Consider the following 17,848-nt stretch of genomic DNA (forward strand, 5'->3'; position numbering starts at 1 on the left):
ATCATCATCATCATTGAAAATAAAACTTGGAGTAAGAATGAAGTAAAAAATATGCGCACAGGCTGAAGCGGTCAATGGTCATACAAAGAAATCTGTTTAACTATCTTTAAAAAAAAAAAAAAAAAGATTAATGTCATACCGCAAAATATGAAAAACTACTCTTTCTCACACCCACAGTACGGTATCGATCAGTGAATTTCTTACTCTGTCCAACACCAAGAACTTTCCAACTTGCTCAAGTGTACCCACGGTCGTCACTCTTACAGCGGTGGTTCCAGCTAAAGCCGCGGTAATCACTGGTGCAAGCTTGCCCTCACTACTACGACTATTGATCAAAATAATTCCGAGGAAGGCAATTGTGAAGTTCTTACCTGTCCCGCGAGCAAGACGGGCCTCAGTCACCGCTGGGCCTTCGGTGGGGTGGGAACGTCGCGCCGAGCTCCTGCCTGACTAACTGAAAACACTAGTATCTTGTTAAAGACGATAATTACAGTAACATTACTTTACTAGTGGACGACAGTGTATAATTTAAGTGCTATGGCGTGGTGATGAGGTGGTGACGAAGCTGGAGTGAGTGGTGACATGAGTGGTGATGATTTGGAGGCGTTGCGTGCCATACCGACATGATCTGCCTACACTCACCTCTCAACCCTCTCTTACCTACCCATGACTGCGTGAGTACCTACCTGCACTTACCTCCCCCCCCTTTCTTTCTACCACTGCCCTCATTACTTATGCGCTAACTGCTGATTGGTTTATTGACACACACACACACACACACACACACACACACACACACACACACACACACACACACACACACACACACACACACACACACACACACTGAAGTTGTATTGATAACGCAGAAATGTTTGTGAAAGTAGCTTGAATTCAACTAGTGTCAGTTTTCAGTAGAGTCGACAGAGTTTTTAGGTAATGAATATGATTAATAATTATATCCATTATTTAAGGATTTATGTTAACTTATAGACCTTTAAAAAAATGGCGTATGTTGGTGTGTTTTGTTACTTTTATTCCCTCCCTCCCCCCAAAAAAAAAAAAAAAAAAAATCCCCAGTTTTTGGAGCAAGCGACGGTCAGACTCCTAAAATGTTGTTCTTTGGATCCGCCTTGGGTTTCCTACGGACCTAACTTTGACATACTAAGCCGAAAGAAAAGCTACTGAAGAGACCGCCCAGACCAGTCCTAACCAAACCAGCCAGTCAATGAGCGGCACATCCTTCAGACCTAACCCTACCATCCTTCCTTCAGACCTAACCCTACCATCCTTCCTTCAGACCTAACCCTACTATCCTTCCTTCAGACCTAACCCTACCATCCTTCCTTCAGACCTAACTCTACCATCCTTCCTTCAGACCTAACCCTACCATCCTTCCTTCAGACGTAACCCTGCCATCCTTCATACCAAACATTGACATTTTTTGGTCACGAAAAGCACAAATTTCCAGGAATGTTGAAGGTTAGTAGATCGACCTCAGCAGTTAAAGCACTACGAACGTAACTCCCTTCTAGAACGACCTGAAAGTTTGAACTAATCTTGATCCAAGTTTTAGTTTAATGGTTCTTTGCAATAAAGAAATATAGAACATACAAGTTTACTCCTTATACACCGCTAATATGCAGTACAGAATAACACCTAAATTACAGCGTTTTATTATTTTTATTATTTTTTTAAAGCTTACTGAGGAGGCTTTACTAATGTGCGGGTAGGTGTTTATTTTAAGTTGCTCTGCACCTCCACTCCTTCAGTATACTCAGTACTCCATCCCCCTCAGATATGTAGGAACAGATAGAGTACACAATGTCCTGAGCCACCTTCTTCTCTGATTTACTATTTGTAGCCTGATTCATCACCATGCTTCGAAACTGCTGAACAACATGCTCGGACGTGACAGGTGCCCATTGACTGTGTGGAAGGGCCTTAAGTCGACCATTTGACCCTGCCCTGTGCCCTTGACTTTTGAGTAATTGCTTTCATAATCGAGTCAGTTCATCGTCACCTGACCTGAAACTTATCCACCAAATCGCATCAGAAGTGTTCAAGTTGACCGTAGGCAGTAACCTTGACCTCTGACCTATTGCTTGTGAAAATAGAACAGTTTCATCATGAGCTATACCTAAACTCTTCCACCAAGTTTGATCCAAATCTAATTAAACCTTAGTTAAAAGGCAGAATCTCAGACCTTGCCCTGTGACCTTTATCTCTGACCAAGTGTCCTCAAAACTGAATTACATCACTCTTTTTGTCCCTAAACCCTTCCACTAGGCTTGGTCAAAATCATAACAAAACTGAGTTGACCTTGTCCATGGCCTGTGACCTATGATCTTTTTCGGCCCAAAACTAATCGCCTGTTCCTCTGATGGTCCTTAATCATTATGCCAAATTTCATACAATTCCATGCATTAATTTTTGTCATAATTTTGCTACCAGAGAAACCGACATATAGAAGGGCAGACAACGTAAGCCACGCAGATAACTCCCTCGCGCGGGTGTCTAAGAGTCCATTCCGCACATCAGTATGATATGAGTAAGATAACACAAAAAACAAATTCATTATTGTTATTTCACTCTGCCGCGTGATTTTTGTGCGTTGCGGGGACAGTTGAGTCAGCAATATCAGTAACTACACTGCATCATTTATTTTTCTAGTGGGGTGCTATTTATGAATCACCCTCCATTTACAGTTGCAAGATAGGCCACATAATAACCTACATTTACCTCTTCAATACGTAAACGTCTTATATTTTTCTTAGTACAGTCAGACGATTTCTTATTCACCTCAAAAGACGTAATCGAGATGTTGGGGTTGTAATAGCTCATAACCTTCAGTTCGGGGCTGGAGAGGGACGCCTTCAAGTGGTGGCACCGACATATCAGGGCGGCTCCATTCCCAGTTATACAAACGTCCCTCCATTCCTCCCCTAGCCCATCCCCCGTAATGGAGGATGGTGAACTGCAGGAGGAGGTGTTTATGTCGGTATTAAAAAGATGTAAGTAGTGCACAGTAGAATAGGGTATACAAAATGGGTGTTATGATCGGCCTAGCTTCTCCTTACCTGCTTATTTATGCATAGCCTATATTACGTTTATAGTCTTATTTGTGATCTGTCTATCTGTCTAAGTATTTATTCATTCATTCATCCATCCGTCTGTCTATCTATCTATCTATCTGTCTACATATCTACTCATCCATTCATCTATCCATCTGTCTATCTATCTATCTGTCTGTCTATCTACACATCTATCTGTGTGTGTGTGTGTGTGTGTGTGTGTGTGTGTCGTATTTTCCATTGCCACAGCTGCGCGAAATTTAACTCATGGTTGTCAATAAAAAGTAACGTGAATGAAGTTACTGGGGTGTAACATGTAAAATAAATCGCTAAGGAAGAGGTGTTAGGAAGCTTACTAACCCGACGAGAACGCGGGCACTTGTATCGAAGGAAAATATTGCCTTTGTACACATGGAACTCTACTACGGAGAAGTGTGCGTGAGGCGTGTGCTGAAGAGGAATTTTTATTATGCCGATGTTGGTTACTAGTTTCAGGAAGTTTACCCTTACCTCTTGGAACTGTGACTACTGAGATGGTGGATTTGATGGTATGTAGCTGGTTGGATTGGATGATGGATGGAGAAGAAGCTGAAGGATTTGGAAATGTTAATGAATAAAAGGAAAAGAAAAACCGCAGCAACTGTATTTTCCTGTGACCTTTACTTTTGGCTGATTGTTCTCAAAATCGAATCCTTGTGTTCCTGCCTGACCCTCAACTCTTCCACCAAGTTTGGGCTAAATAAAATAAAAACTGTTTAAGCTAACCTTGCTATGTGATCTTGGCCTTTAGTCTCTTGTTTTAAAAGACAAATAGGTTCACTCCTTGACTAACCCTCAATCCATCCACCACGTTTGGTTAAAATTGGATCATAGAGGAGCTATTTTGTTGAGAGAGAGAGAGAGAGAGAGAGAGAGAGAGAACCCAACCCATTTGCGATATATAGGTTACTAAAATAGAGAAAGAAAATAAAAAAGCTTTCTCTGCCAATCGCTTTTGAATGTATATGCGCTTGTACCTTGCGTGCTGTGTGTGTGTGTGTGTGTGTGTGTGTGTGTGTGTGTGTGTGTGTGCTTTAGTCACAGGCAACGGCTTCTGTTTGTTTGGAAGTGAGTGCATAGTGTTTTTTTTTTTTTCCCCGAACAATAAAGTTTGTTACTTGTACTGTACTTGACAGTGTGCCGTGCTTGTCTTAGAGAGAGAGAGAGAGAGAGAGAACCATCCACTTTTTCACTCTCAGAAATATAAAATGCATACTTCATCCTGCCCCGGAGTATTGTAGCATAGAAGAAAAATGAAAAAAAGAAAAAGAAACAATATGAGAAAAAATTATATAGATTATCGAGAAAAGTCTGTAGTTAATGTTGAATACGTAGATAGATAGACAGATAGATAGAGAGATGGATAAATAGATAGATAGATAGATAGAAACATTCACAGAAATTTGGACACATGTAGCTATAGAATGTTTTGCTTAGAATTCCCACATCCATCATGTCCCTTTCCTCCCGGGACACCCTGTATATTTTTTAGATTTCTTCATTTCTTCAGCAGCAGTAGTAGAAGTAGTAATAGTAGTAGCAGTAGTAGTAGTAGTAGTAGTAGTAGTAGTAGTAGTAGTAGTAGTAGTAGCAGTAGTAGTAGTAGTAGTAGTAGTAGTATCGTCTGACAGTAGCAGGAATAAAGTGGAAATGGTTTGAATTTTCTAGGAGATGGGTTTAAGTTGCCGTGATGTATCTGCCTTTGTTCTCTCTCTCTCTCTCTCTCTCTCTCTCTCTCTCTCTCTCTCTCTCTCACCAAGGTCAGTCTCCCTGTACACCCCACAAAACCCACTCCATTATTCACACTTCAACTACGCAAATCACAGCCCCTTCCCTTATTCACCCACCAAGCACTCTCTTTCACTTCATATTCACTTCTTTCACTCATAATCGACTGTTTTGATTGTTACTCATTTCTTACTGATCATTCATTTCTTACTGTCATTCTTGCTGTTCAGTTCTTATCCTTACTATTCAAGTGTTATTCATCATTCAAGTGTAAATTCAGTCAGTCTCTTTCCATTCAGTCATTTTTCACCACTTATTTATTATGTACACACCAGCAAGTTTATTTTTACCACTCAGTTCTTATTCACAATTCAGTTTCTTATTCATTTCTTTACCAGCCATTTCTTCACCATTCACCTCTTATTCACCACTCACTTTTCATTCATCCACCAACCAGCCCTTGCTTGCCCTTCACTTCTTATTCACTCCTTTTACCCCAACTTGGTCCCCGATTGCCACCTGTCTTTCCCGATTACTGAGTTATACGAAGAAGGAAACACTAGAATATGATGCTAGTCACGAAGAAGTGTTATGGAAAGAACATAGAGCTGTAGCATTCCCTTTTTCCGTCACTGTGTTACGAGAAATATGCTGCAAAACGAAAAAAAAAAAAAAATGCGCCAAGTTCAAGACGTAGAACATCGCCCTATTGGCTATTTTTATCTGACGGAACTGGGACATTCTACAACGTGAATACTAAATCGAGTTTGCTTGATGTTGAATGATATAGGAATGAGTCTCCTTGGTTACTAGTTAAATTGACCCTCCAGCCTGGCTACACTTGGCTATCGTACCGAGCTGAAAGAGATTGGGGATCTTTGTCAGGTTAGAAATATTGCGTTATAACTCTGTCACAACCACTACCATCATCACTGGCATATCATTACTGCCACTGCAACTGTCACCCCCATCATCACTACCACTTCCATTACCGCTTTCACTGTCATCACTAGCCTCACACTACCACAGCTATCATTTTCACTGGTAGCACTACGACAACCGCCACTATCATCACCATCAATGTCAGTACCACACCAACATCACTGTCATCACCTCTGTCCTCACCAACACTCACCATTACAGCTATCATCTACAACGCTACCACTGACACCATTATCATCACTACCGCTATCATTACCACCGTCATTACAAATTAACACTGCAATTACGGCTCATAATACCATCGCAGCGTCTTCATTACCAGTGTCATTACCTTCATCACCAATAACACAATCATGACCACCTAATTTATCATCACTGGGCTACTAGTGAAATTACCTTGGTTTTTAAACAGTTCGGGAAAGGAATTAGCACATTCCTTTTTCCAAGTTGAATTCTCTACTAATTTCTGAAGACTGTATAAATTTTTCGGTACCAGATTACACAGAAAACAATTAAAGAAGCGTTATGTAGCGTTCAGTAAAGGTTTTGGCATTTTAGGGACCCGTGGAACTAGCTTCAGTAAAACAAAGAAGCCTGAAGGGTCAAGGTTAAATATTATATACTAATGATACAGGGTTATGTAACTTATAACACGCGTGCTAATAAAGTGAACAGACTCTTTCTTAGTTTCTTGTCCAGTTTGATATAGTGTGATAAGTCAGTTTACTTTATTGGAATTAATTAACTACGAAGGTTTACCGTACTATTATGCACTGACGAGACGTTTTGATGGTGAAATTTAAATATGTCCTTTGATCAAATTATGTCCTTCACAGTAGCAGGGCTAAGGACATCAGCACCGAACACTGCACCAACGAAAGCGACAAAAGAGACATAAACAGGAGCACCTTTTCTGTAGACATGTAATGACCTTGACGTAAACTACGTCCACTTATTTTGTGGACACTAAATGGCCTTGTATTGGTGGGTAGGCAATAATGGAAATCTATAACGGGAGTAATTTGCCTTCCTGAGTGGGAAAGTGGCATTGACTTATATACAGTGGCTGGTACTTTGGCCAGGTGAGTGGATGGGTGGATGGGGTGTGGTTAGATGGGTAGATTGATGGATGTGGATGTGGATGTGAATGGCTGGACGTAATCATAGGTTGATGGAAAGATGAATGGATGGAAAGTTGTATGGCTGAACATAAGAACATAAGAAGAGAGGACAACTGCAGTAGGCCATGTGGCCCATGCTAGGCAGTTCCTAAAAGAGTAACCGAGCTACTCGAATGAGATAAGGATAACAAAGAAAAAGGCTCTCTCCAGCCCTCCAAACCCTCCAGCTGAAGCCGGCAGGAAAAAGTCGGAAGGAACACCTCGTACTATCGAAAAACTGGTGTTGACATTTTATTGGAAAGTGTGAAAGGAGAAGAAGAGACTATCATAGTGTAACCTGAAAAAGAATAAGAATGAATCAGTACTGATTACAAAGAGTTTTTTTTTTTTTTTTTTTTTGTACTCACCCTTTACTTCTCATATGCTTATCTAGCCTATGCCTGAAACATTCAGTGGAAGAGGCAGCAAACTCATCACTAGGCAGCTTATTCCATTCGTCTACTACTCTGTTGTCAAACCAGTTTCTACCTATATCCTTACTAAACGGAATTTATCTATATTCAAATAATTGCTTCTAGTTCTAACTTGTATGCTCACTTTAAGTACCTTGATATAAAGAGGACTGGAAGGACGGACGGACGGATGGATGGATGGATTGATGGATGGATGGAGAACTGGATAAATGAGTGAAGAGATGAATGGATGAATTTATAGGTGGATGGAGAACTGGATAAATGGATCTAGTTCGTGTACGCATATAATCGTGCATGTGTTCGTGTCCGTCGGGTTGACGCATACGTAGGTTCGTGCACAACTGGTTTAGTGTCCCCATCGAAATGCCTTGAAATCGAAGTGCTAAAAATAGGCGCAAAGTTCATATACACGGAGTGGGTGGTTTCACGTATTTCTGTTGATTTTCTTTACTGGCCTTCATTATCACCCGCCTTTACCAAGGAGAGGTGAAATAATGTTTGGCGGCGTGTGTGTGTGTGTGTGTGTGTGTGTGTGTGTGTGTGTGTTTGTGTGTGTGTGTGTGTGTGTGTGTTGCCAAAATATCTAGAAAAGTTATAGAAGAATTTTCGCCAAACCTTCAAGAAGCAGCAACTATATCCATGTGCAGAAGTCTATTACTCTTGATGATTTGATCAAAGACGACCGAATGCTGGGCACCATATATATATATATATATATATATAATTATAAAATGAAGGATTGGCTTTTTGTGAAACGTGGTGACCGAATTCCGTAGAATTTTATGTTTTCTTAAAATTTATTTTGTAGTACGGTAGCTTGTGCCTTAGCCAACAGCACATTTTGTCGGACGATTAGCATTTGGCCCCCGAATGCTTTTGTTTCATTTTCCGCAGTTTCCTTTTCTTTTTCTAAAAACCGGTTAGGTATTTTTCATTTTCAGAAATTCATCCTTGGATCATTCTGTTCAGTGGTAATGATCAAATTTTGTGATAAGGGAGTTTGTTACGACTATCTCTAATCCGCCCAGTTCGAAAAGCCCCTTGAAATGAAATAAATCATCCAGTGGTTGCCATGAATTAAATTTTAAGTACCGTAACAGTTCCGTCATCGCATAGAGTGGGTTGGTATGCTTTATATAATACCCCTGAATATAGCTCATGAATATCCCTAAATGTTCCCCGTAAATATAACTCATCTGAATATCCATAGGTACAATACATATAATGATAATAATAATAATAATAATAATAATAATAATAATAATAATAATAATAATACAAGATAGCATGAAAACAATACCACCACCACCACCACCACCACTACTATTACTACTACTACTACTACTACTACTACTACTACTACTACTACTACTACTGCTACTACTACTACTACTACTACTACTACTACTACTGCTACTACTACTACTACTACTACTACTACTAATAATAATAATAATAATAATAATAATAACAAATCTTCTTATTTCTTTCTTCCACTGGTCTTGAAATTGAGACCACAGGCACAAGAAAATGGTAGGATAGGTCAAGATTGCGATGGTCAGTGTGTTTACCGCGACTGGGGGGAGAGAGAGAGAGAGAGAGAGAGAGAGAGAGAGAGAGAGAGAGAGAGAGAGAGAGAGAGAGAGAGAGAACGTAAAAGCTTAAGCTTGCGTGACGATTTTTGGTGAGAAATCTATAACTCGAAAGGAGGAGGAGGAGGAGGAGGAGGAGGAGGAGGAGAAGGAGCAGGAGGAGGAGGAGGAGGAGGAGGAGGAGGATGGGAAAGAGGAGAAGAAGAAGAAAAAAGCGATATGCACAGAATTTAAGTATGGTACGGGAGAAGAGGAAGAGGAGGACGAAAAGAAGAAGATGAGACGGGGAGGAAGAAAATAAAATAAATAAAAGGAGGAAGACGAGAGAAATGAAGGAAGAGGAACTGACGAATCAAGAGGGGGAAGCAAACTAAAAAAGGGATAGGACTCACACACACACACACACACACACACACACACACACACACACACACACACACACACACACACACACACACACACACACACACACACACACACACACACACACACACAGCCCGTGACCTCAGACATTGGGTTAGTTCCACCCCACCCGCTTTGTCACGGAAGAGGAGGAGGAGGAGGAGGGGGAGAGGAAGGAGGAGGATATAGGTGATTTATTAGTCTCGGATCGGAGGAGAGCTTATGTTAACTCGCCACGATTCGATACCAAGAGGGCGGTTTCTCTCTCTCTCTCTCTCTCTCTCCCTAGGACCCTTCTTGGCCTAGGATCATACCAGAATTAGAAAGGGGTAATAAAGATGGATGATGATGATGATTATTATTAGTAGGAGAGAAGAGGCTCAACATGAAAGTAAGGGAAGGAGAGAATGAGATGGAACGACATTGATAGAGAAGAAGGAGAAGAAAGAATTACGAGGAGGAAGAGGAAGAGGAGGAGGAGGAGGAGGAAGAGGAGGAGGAGGAGGAGGAAGAGGAGGAGGAGGAGGAGTATAGGTGTCAGGGTGGTCAGGAAGTGAGCGCCATAATGATAAAGTAAAGAGAGGGTGGGGCAGGAGGGGTTGATGGGGACGGAGGAGGAAGAAGAAAAAAAGGAGCAGGGAGAAGATTAGGAAGAGAAAAAAGATGAGTAAGAATAGGAAGGAAGGAAAGGCAGTGAGGGAGAAAAGGAAGGGGAGTTAGGAGGAGAAGAAGGAGGAGAGAAGGATGAAAAGGAGGAGGAGGAGAGAAGGGAAGAGAGAATAAAAATGAATGAAGAAGGGGAGATAATGTGGTAAAGTTACCCAGGAAGTGAAATGACACAATTATAAATAGAAGGTAAGTGGGAAGGGTTAACTAAGGAGGAGGAGGAGGAGGAGGAGGAGAAAGAGGAGGAGGAAAAGCACAAATCTATAAGGAAGAAGACAGAAGGAAGAAAAGAATGGAGGAAGAAGAGGAACAGCAAGGATATCAAGGAGAAAGAGAGATTAAAAGGATTGAAAAAAAAAAAAAAAGACTGACAATGGTGTGAGGGTAGGCAAAAGAGAGTGCCATAATGATAATGTAAACAGTGTGGGAGGGAGGGGTTAGCTGAGAAGATGATGATGATGAAGATGAAGAAAGAAAAACACGAACGAAAAATAATGGTATTATTATTATTTTATTATTGTTATTATTATTATTATTATTCATCCGGACCTCCTTTCCCACCCTGAGGACTGAAGTCACTCTCTCTCACACGTACCCCAATTCTGCCAGCACAGGCCTACATACCGTGGAGTGGAATTTTCTGGTTATGTTAACTGAAGTCTAGACACACACACACACACACACACACACACACACACACACACACACACACACACACACACACACACACACACACACACACACACACACACACACACACACACACACACACACACAGGAATAAGGGGGTTAGACCAAGGATAATATGCCGGGGATGTTTCGTGGTTGACAGAGGTGAACTAAAAGCCGATGTTACGGAAGCACAATACAGTCCAGGGATTAAGGTCAGGCGTGGTTGGTAGTGGCAGTAATGTTGCGTGTAATTCTCAGGGGCAGCGTCCAGCGTAATGTGCAGTGTCGTCCCCGTAGCCTCAACCTTATATTGATTACTGACCTCATTCACAGCGGGGCCTTCCTTCTCACATACGTTACTGTCGCCTTGGTACACTATACACCGTCCGCACATACGTTACTGTCGCCTTGCTACACTATACATCGCCCTGCCTGCTGTGATGGTTGATGGTGATGAGGTGTGTGTGTGTGTGTGTGTGTGTGTGTGTGTGTGTGTGTGTGTGTGTGTGTGTGTGTGTGTGTAAAATGAAGAAAATAGCAGATAAATAAAATACCAGATGTCTCCACCATATTCCCATTTGTCTCTGAAGGTCAAATAGTATAAATGAAGGCTTAATTCCATGGCAGAAGGACTCGACTACTTTTCTTGATTACTTACCATCTGATATTGCTTTCCTCATAACTCACTATTTTTCTTGGTACATAGTCATTATTAGTCACACTTTTGTTTTACGAGGGTGAATACTCTCTCTCTCTCTCTCTCTCTCTCTCACTCACTCAACATGGAATCAAGTCTTGTTGTAAGGAATAACACTAGCATAATTGCGATGGTAATCACAGGCTTCCTCGGCAATCTTAATTTAAATAACCGATTCCATTAAGGATGGAATACAACACTGGTTTTTAATGGAGGTAGTAAGATGAAGAAGGCAAGGTGAGAGGGGCACGAGAGGGAGAGAAAGAGAAGAGAAGGGTACGGGGAAGAAGAGAGGAGTGGGAGGGGAAAGAAAAGGGAGGGGAGGGAAGGGGAAGAAAAGAGAGGAGAGGGAGGGGAGACATACGAGAGGAGAGGGAGAGGAAAGAAAAGACAGGAGAGCGAGGGGAAAGAAAAGAGAGGAGAGGGAGAAGAGAGAAGTAAAGAGAAGGGACGAAAGAAAGAGGGGTTGTGACAGTGAAATGAGAGAAGGGAGGGGAAGAGAGGAGAGGGGTTTGGGATGTAATGAAAGGGGGGAAGAGAAAATAGTAAAAGATGTAGTAGTAGTTGTAGTAGTAGTAGCAGCAGCAGTAGTAGTAGTAGTAGTGGTAGTAGTAAGAGGAGGGGGAGGCAGAAAAAAGAAGTGGAAGAGAGGAAAAACAAATACAAAAATACTTGATGTGGTGTGGCTTGGTGTGATGTGGTGTGATGTGATGTGATGTGGTGTCGTGGGAGTGAAGTACCTTGCGTCCGAAAGTTATTAGTGAGAGACAGACGGACAGGGAGGCTCCTAAACAGCTCCCGTATCTACCAAAAGAATAGATATGGGGTAAGGAAATGAAAATATCAGTGTAAGTGTCAGAAAGGGGACAGTGACCTCGGGATGGGGACCTGTGGCTTACATTATTAACGAACTGGGTGGCCATGACCAACAGAGGAGGTAGATAGGTAGGTAGGAAGGTAGGTAGGCAGGTAGATTGGTAGGTAGGTTGTTAGAGGGGTAAGTGTAGGCAGATGTAGGAGTGAGTAGTTTGGTAGGCACGTAGATGAAGAGGTGGGTAGGCAGACACACTGGTAGAAGGCAGGTAGGTAGGGTGACTGGTGTGTGGGTTGGTAGGTAGGTAGGGCGACTAGTGTGTAGGTAGGTAGGCTGATAGCTGTGTAGGTAGGTATGTAGGAAGAGTGGTAGATAGACTGCTGGTTAGGCTACGACAGGTGGAAGAATAGTGATCGATAGGAATGCAAGGAGATAAAACTGTGGGTCTCTCTCTCTCTCTCTCTCAGTGGATGTTTACTCGTATGGGCAGATAGGCTTATATTAGTTGGCAGACAGTCCTTTAAATAGAAAAATTAATTTTATATCTATCTCTCTCTCTCTCTCTCTCTCTCTCTCTCTCTCTCTCTCTCTCTCTCTCTCTCTCTATATATATATATATATATATATATATATATATATATATAAGGAGAAGGACACCGAGAATGCGACACCCGTACCACCAAGCAGTGTAGGGACCGAATATTGGAATTTGTCGTGTGACCTTGACGCTCGACGCATTGCTCTCCAAATTGACTTTACTTCATTACCGACTGAACTCTCAACTCTTACACCAACTTTGGCTCCTGGAAGATTAAATTTGCTTGAATTGCCTTCGAATAATGAACGTGACCTATGACCTAGCGTTCTATGAAAAAAAAAAAAAACTTGGCTAATCAACAATACTTCCACTGAGTTTGTTTGAAATCGTCTTTTTTTAAATTCACACACACACACACACACACACACACACACACACACACACACACACACACACACACACACACACACACACACACACACACACACACACACACATACTGATCAAAGAATTACTCCCGCTCTCGCTTCGTCAGTTGGGAGTTAAAATAAATACATAAACAATCCAACACCATGCCCTCAGGCAGTACTTCTTTGATTTTCCCTGGAATGATTATTGCTTCCATGGCCGTGAGCCATCTGAGTGTGCCTTGCGCATTACGGAGGTTATTCTCTCGGGCATGGAAGCATACATTCCTTTCTCATATCCTTTGACTAACGCAAGAAAGCCTTGGTTTAATCACGCTTGTTCTAATGCTGTCCGCAACAAGGAGAAGGCCTACAAAAGGTACCGGAGCCAACCCACCCCTGAATCACATAATCTTTACGTTTCTGCCCGGAATCGTGCTAAGTCTGTTCTTCGCTCTACTAAAAATAATTTCATCCATACTAAATGCTCTCAACTCTCCAACTCGAATTCTTCCTGCTCCTTCTGGCACCTTGCCAAAAATCTTTCTAACAACTTTACCTCATCATCCTTCCCTCCTCTTTTCTACTCTGATGGTTCTGTAGCTATTTCTTCTACTGATAAAGCAGATCTCTTCGCACAGACTTTCTCCTCCAATTCCACCTTAGACGATTCCGGTGCTGTTCCTCCATCACTTCCCCCCCTGACTTCCTCATGGCTGACATTAAAATTTCTTCAGTTGATGTATTTTCTGCCATTACTGGCCTCAGTACTAACAAGGCATATGGGCCTGATGGGGTCCCTCCTGTTGTTCTCAAAAACTGTGCTTCTGTGCTTACACCCTGCCTAGGCAAACTATTTCGCCTTTGTCTGTCAATCCTTGTACCTTTCCTTCTTGCTGGAAGTTTGCTCTCATTCAGCCAGTCCCAAAGAAGGGTGACCACTCCCAACCCTCCAACTATCGTCCAATTGCTTTAACTTCCTGTATTTCAAAAGTTTTCGAGTCAATTCTTAATAGAAAAATTTTAAGGCATCTTTCCTATCACAACCTTCTTTCCGATCGTCAGTATGGGTTCCGTCAGGGACGCTCCACTGGCGATCTTCTCACCTACCTTTCAGACTCCTGGTCATCCTCCTTTCGGGACTTTGGCGAAAGCTTTGCCATTGCACTTGACATCTCAAAGGCTTTCGATCGAGTCTGGCATAAATCTTTAATTTCCAAACTGCCCTCCTACGGTTTCTATCCTTCTATCTGTGCCTTCATCGCTAGCTTCCTTTCTGGTCGTTCTATAGCTGCTGTCGTAGACGGCCATCGTTCTTCTCCTAGATCTATCAACAGTGGTGTTCCTCAGGGCTCTGTCCTATCACCAACTCTCTTCCTTTTATTCATCAATGATCTTCTAAGCTGTACATCTAACCCTATCCACTCATACGCTGATGACTCCACCCTTCACCTTTCCATTCGGTTCCCGCAACGCCCATCTCAACAGTTACTTCAAGAAACAAGGGATGAGGCTATGGCACACCTAATGTCTGACTTGACTCATATCTCTGACTGGGGTAAAAATAATATGGTTGTCTTTAATGCATCTAAGACTCAGTTCTTACACCTATCAACCCGACAAAATCTTCCACAGGTATACCCACTGATGTTTAATAATATTCAGATTAATCCTGCATCATCCTTGAACATGCTTGGGGTTTCATTTACTCGGGACTTATCTTGGAAAGATCATATTACATCTCTTGTAAAATCTGCTTCCAAGAGATTGGGTGTGCTAAAGCCGACTCCGCTCTTTCTTTACCCCTGCACAATTGTTGACTCTATACAGGGGTTTTATCCGCCCCTGTGTGGAGTACAACTCTCATGTGTGGGAGGCTCCCCACATACAGCTCTTCTCAATAGGGTGGAGTCAAAGGCTTTTCGTCTCATTAACTTTCCTCCTCTTACTGACTCCCTTCAACCTCTGTCTCTTCGCCGCACTGTTGCATCTTTATCTCTTTTCTATCGCTACTTTAATGGTCACTGCTCCTCTGAACTGTCTGCTTGCATTCCTCCACCTCTACGACGGGCGCGTAGCACCCGTCTAGCAGCAAACTCTCATCCCTTTTCTGTCCAACTCTCTAATGCAAGAGTTAACCGTTACTCCCAGTCTTTCATTTATGCAACAGGTCAGCTCTGGAACTGTCTCCCTCTGTCTGTATTTCCTTCTGCCTATGATCTCCAGTCTTTCAAACGTAGTGTGTCCAGGCATCTCAAAATGATCGGATCTTGAATTTGGCTCTGTATTGTATTTTGTTTTTCTCTTGGAGGGAACTATTACTGCAGGCTCATGCCTTTGGTTCCTTCTTCCTCGCATAAAAAAAAAAAAAAAAAAAAAAAAAAAAAAAAAAGCTAGATCCACAATAGGTGAACCACACTATGCAATACACATTTCTATATTTATTACCCCGCCGTAAATACCCCTCTGAATATTACCCCTTGATGTCCTCCTGTACCCCTCCCTTCTACCTTTCCCCTGAACCTAATAGTGTCATAAATTTTGGGTAAGACGTAGGTGTGTGTGTGTGATGTATATTCCTCCACCCTATCCATATCTAGATTACCCCGACTCTGCCCTGTTCCATAGCTCAACCCAACCCAACCTAACCCTGCCCTGCCTTGCCCTGCCCTGCCCTGTCCTACCCTATCCTACCCTTCCCTATGTTACCCTACCCTATCTTACCCTACCCTACCCTATCCTGTCGTAAGAAGCCACAAGTGCCTGATTTGTCCCTTCCCAGAACCAAGACGCATAAACCTCGTGAATGTGTGAACTTTGAGAGAAGGACAGAATTGGTTCCAAAAAGTAGCGAATGTTTCTGATAGTTGATTATGGCGATAGTTGGTAGTAATGGCTGGTCGGGGAGTGGTAGCAGGTGAGATAGTTGTGGTAGTAGTGCTATGGTTGGGAATGGTAGTTATGACAGGTTTGGTTAATTAATGGGGGAGTGGGAAAGTGAATGGGTAATAACAGAGATGATAATTGTGGTTGTAGTGATGGTCTTGCGAAAATTGTAGTGAGGTAGTTGGGGGTAATAGTTAAAATAAGTCTGGTTGATGGAGAAGGGATATCTGATAGAGTAAGAGTAGAGTTTAATGATAGAATGGTAGGTTAGTTAGTATTATTGTTAGGAAGGTTAGTTATAATTGCAAGTTTGGTTAACAGAACGAGAGAAGGCGAACGGGAGGTGGATTACGGTATAGTATAGTGAGTAGTAGGGATAGATTACTGTGATAGTTAGGAAGGATAGTTAGGAATGGTAGCTGAAATAGGATTGGCAATATCGGGAATGGTACAGTACATTACAAAATAGAAATGAGGATACATAGGAAAAAGACGTTGATAATTATATTCTAGGACTTTTAGAATAACGCATAGGATTCTGTACTGATGCTGATAACGTTGCTCTTACTACTGTTGTCGGCACTGTTAGTATAGTACATTGTCTTACGCTATCAGCCAACATATTTACCTGTGTGTACTTCCAAGTCTGTTGTTCTATCTGCCCGCCTACCTATATACCCATCTTCCCACCTACGTGCCCATCTACCTGCTTACCTACTACCTACAGGTACCTTTGCTGGTCTAGGCTACTTAGTTCGTTAATCATCTAAGCTATATCATCATCATTAACAACAACAGCAACAACAACAACAGCAACAACAGCAACAACAGCATCATCAACAACAACAACAACGCACTTATCATTATCATCATCCTAAATATTTCATTCATACAAGCAGGAGGGAGATCTGAAGGAAAGCTTTTTGATCTCTCCATAGATGTGAATCAAAACAGAATGAAGTCCCAGTTTAATATCTATCCCCTTATATCGTAGGAGCTGCGAGACTGCTTGCAACCTAAATGCTGGTCAGTGGGGTCGGCACGTCCTTATGCCAATACAGAGAAGAAGGGCAGCCAACCCCACAATACTCCTGCTTTTACGACACACGAGAATTAGGTGGGTGGTAGTTATTATTCACTAGCCTATGCACATGTATACAGACTATTCACTAGCCTGTACACATATATACAGACTTTATTCACTAGCCTGTACACATATATACAGACTTTATTCACTAGCCTATGCACATATATACAGACTTTGTTCACCAACCTATGCATAAATATACAGACTTTATTCACTTGCCTATGCATATGTATACAGACTTTATTCACTGGCCTGTGCATAAATATACAGACTTTATTCACTAGCCTATGCACAATTATACAAACTTTGTTCACTGGCCAGTGCACAGGTATAGCCTACAGACTTTATTCACTAGCCTATGCACAAATATACAATCGTTACTCTTTCAGCCCAACGACGTATTCAGTCTTTCATTCTTGCTTCCTCTAGACTTTTTCATCGACCCTGGATAGATTTTTCGAACTGTGGGGGTTAATTTAGAGTCACAATTAACCTCATCAATACGAGGGTCTGTCCTAAAGTAAATATAATCATTTGGAAGGAAACGAGAATAAACCAAAAAGTCATTGAAGGGAAGGGGTTAGCAGGAATACAATAATACCACAGTAATTCAGTTGCTGTATTCCTTCAACAGCCCCACGCACATTCTCACATCAGCACACATACAACAGGCATTAATTTTGATTTTTGTATATCTGACAACACCATGC

General features: G+C 41.9%; 1 protein-coding gene across 1 annotated transcript in view; it reads left to right on the top strand.

The window, feature by feature from the left end:
- The first annotated feature begins 429 nt into the window (after positions 1–429).
- LOC145392152 (uncharacterized) overlaps positions 430–17,848 on the top strand; it is a 49,551-nt gene continuing 32,132 nt past the window's right edge. Inside the window, exons 1-2 of the mRNA XM_080266602.1 lie at positions 430–674; positions 17,046–17,168. Coding sequence (XP_080122728.1) covers positions 667–674; positions 17,046–17,168 — 131 coding nt within the window. The 5' untranslated portion in view covers positions 430–666. The remainder of the gene's footprint in view (positions 675–17,045; positions 17,169–17,848) is intronic.

This window comes from Coenobita brevimanus, chromosome 21 (assembly GCF_032717465.1).
Source record: "Coenobita brevimanus isolate Jiangsu-jjx chromosome 21, ASM3271746v2, whole genome shotgun sequence".
In the NCBI taxonomy this organism is placed as follows: Eukaryota; Metazoa; Arthropoda; class Malacostraca; order Decapoda; family Coenobitidae; genus Coenobita; species Coenobita brevimanus.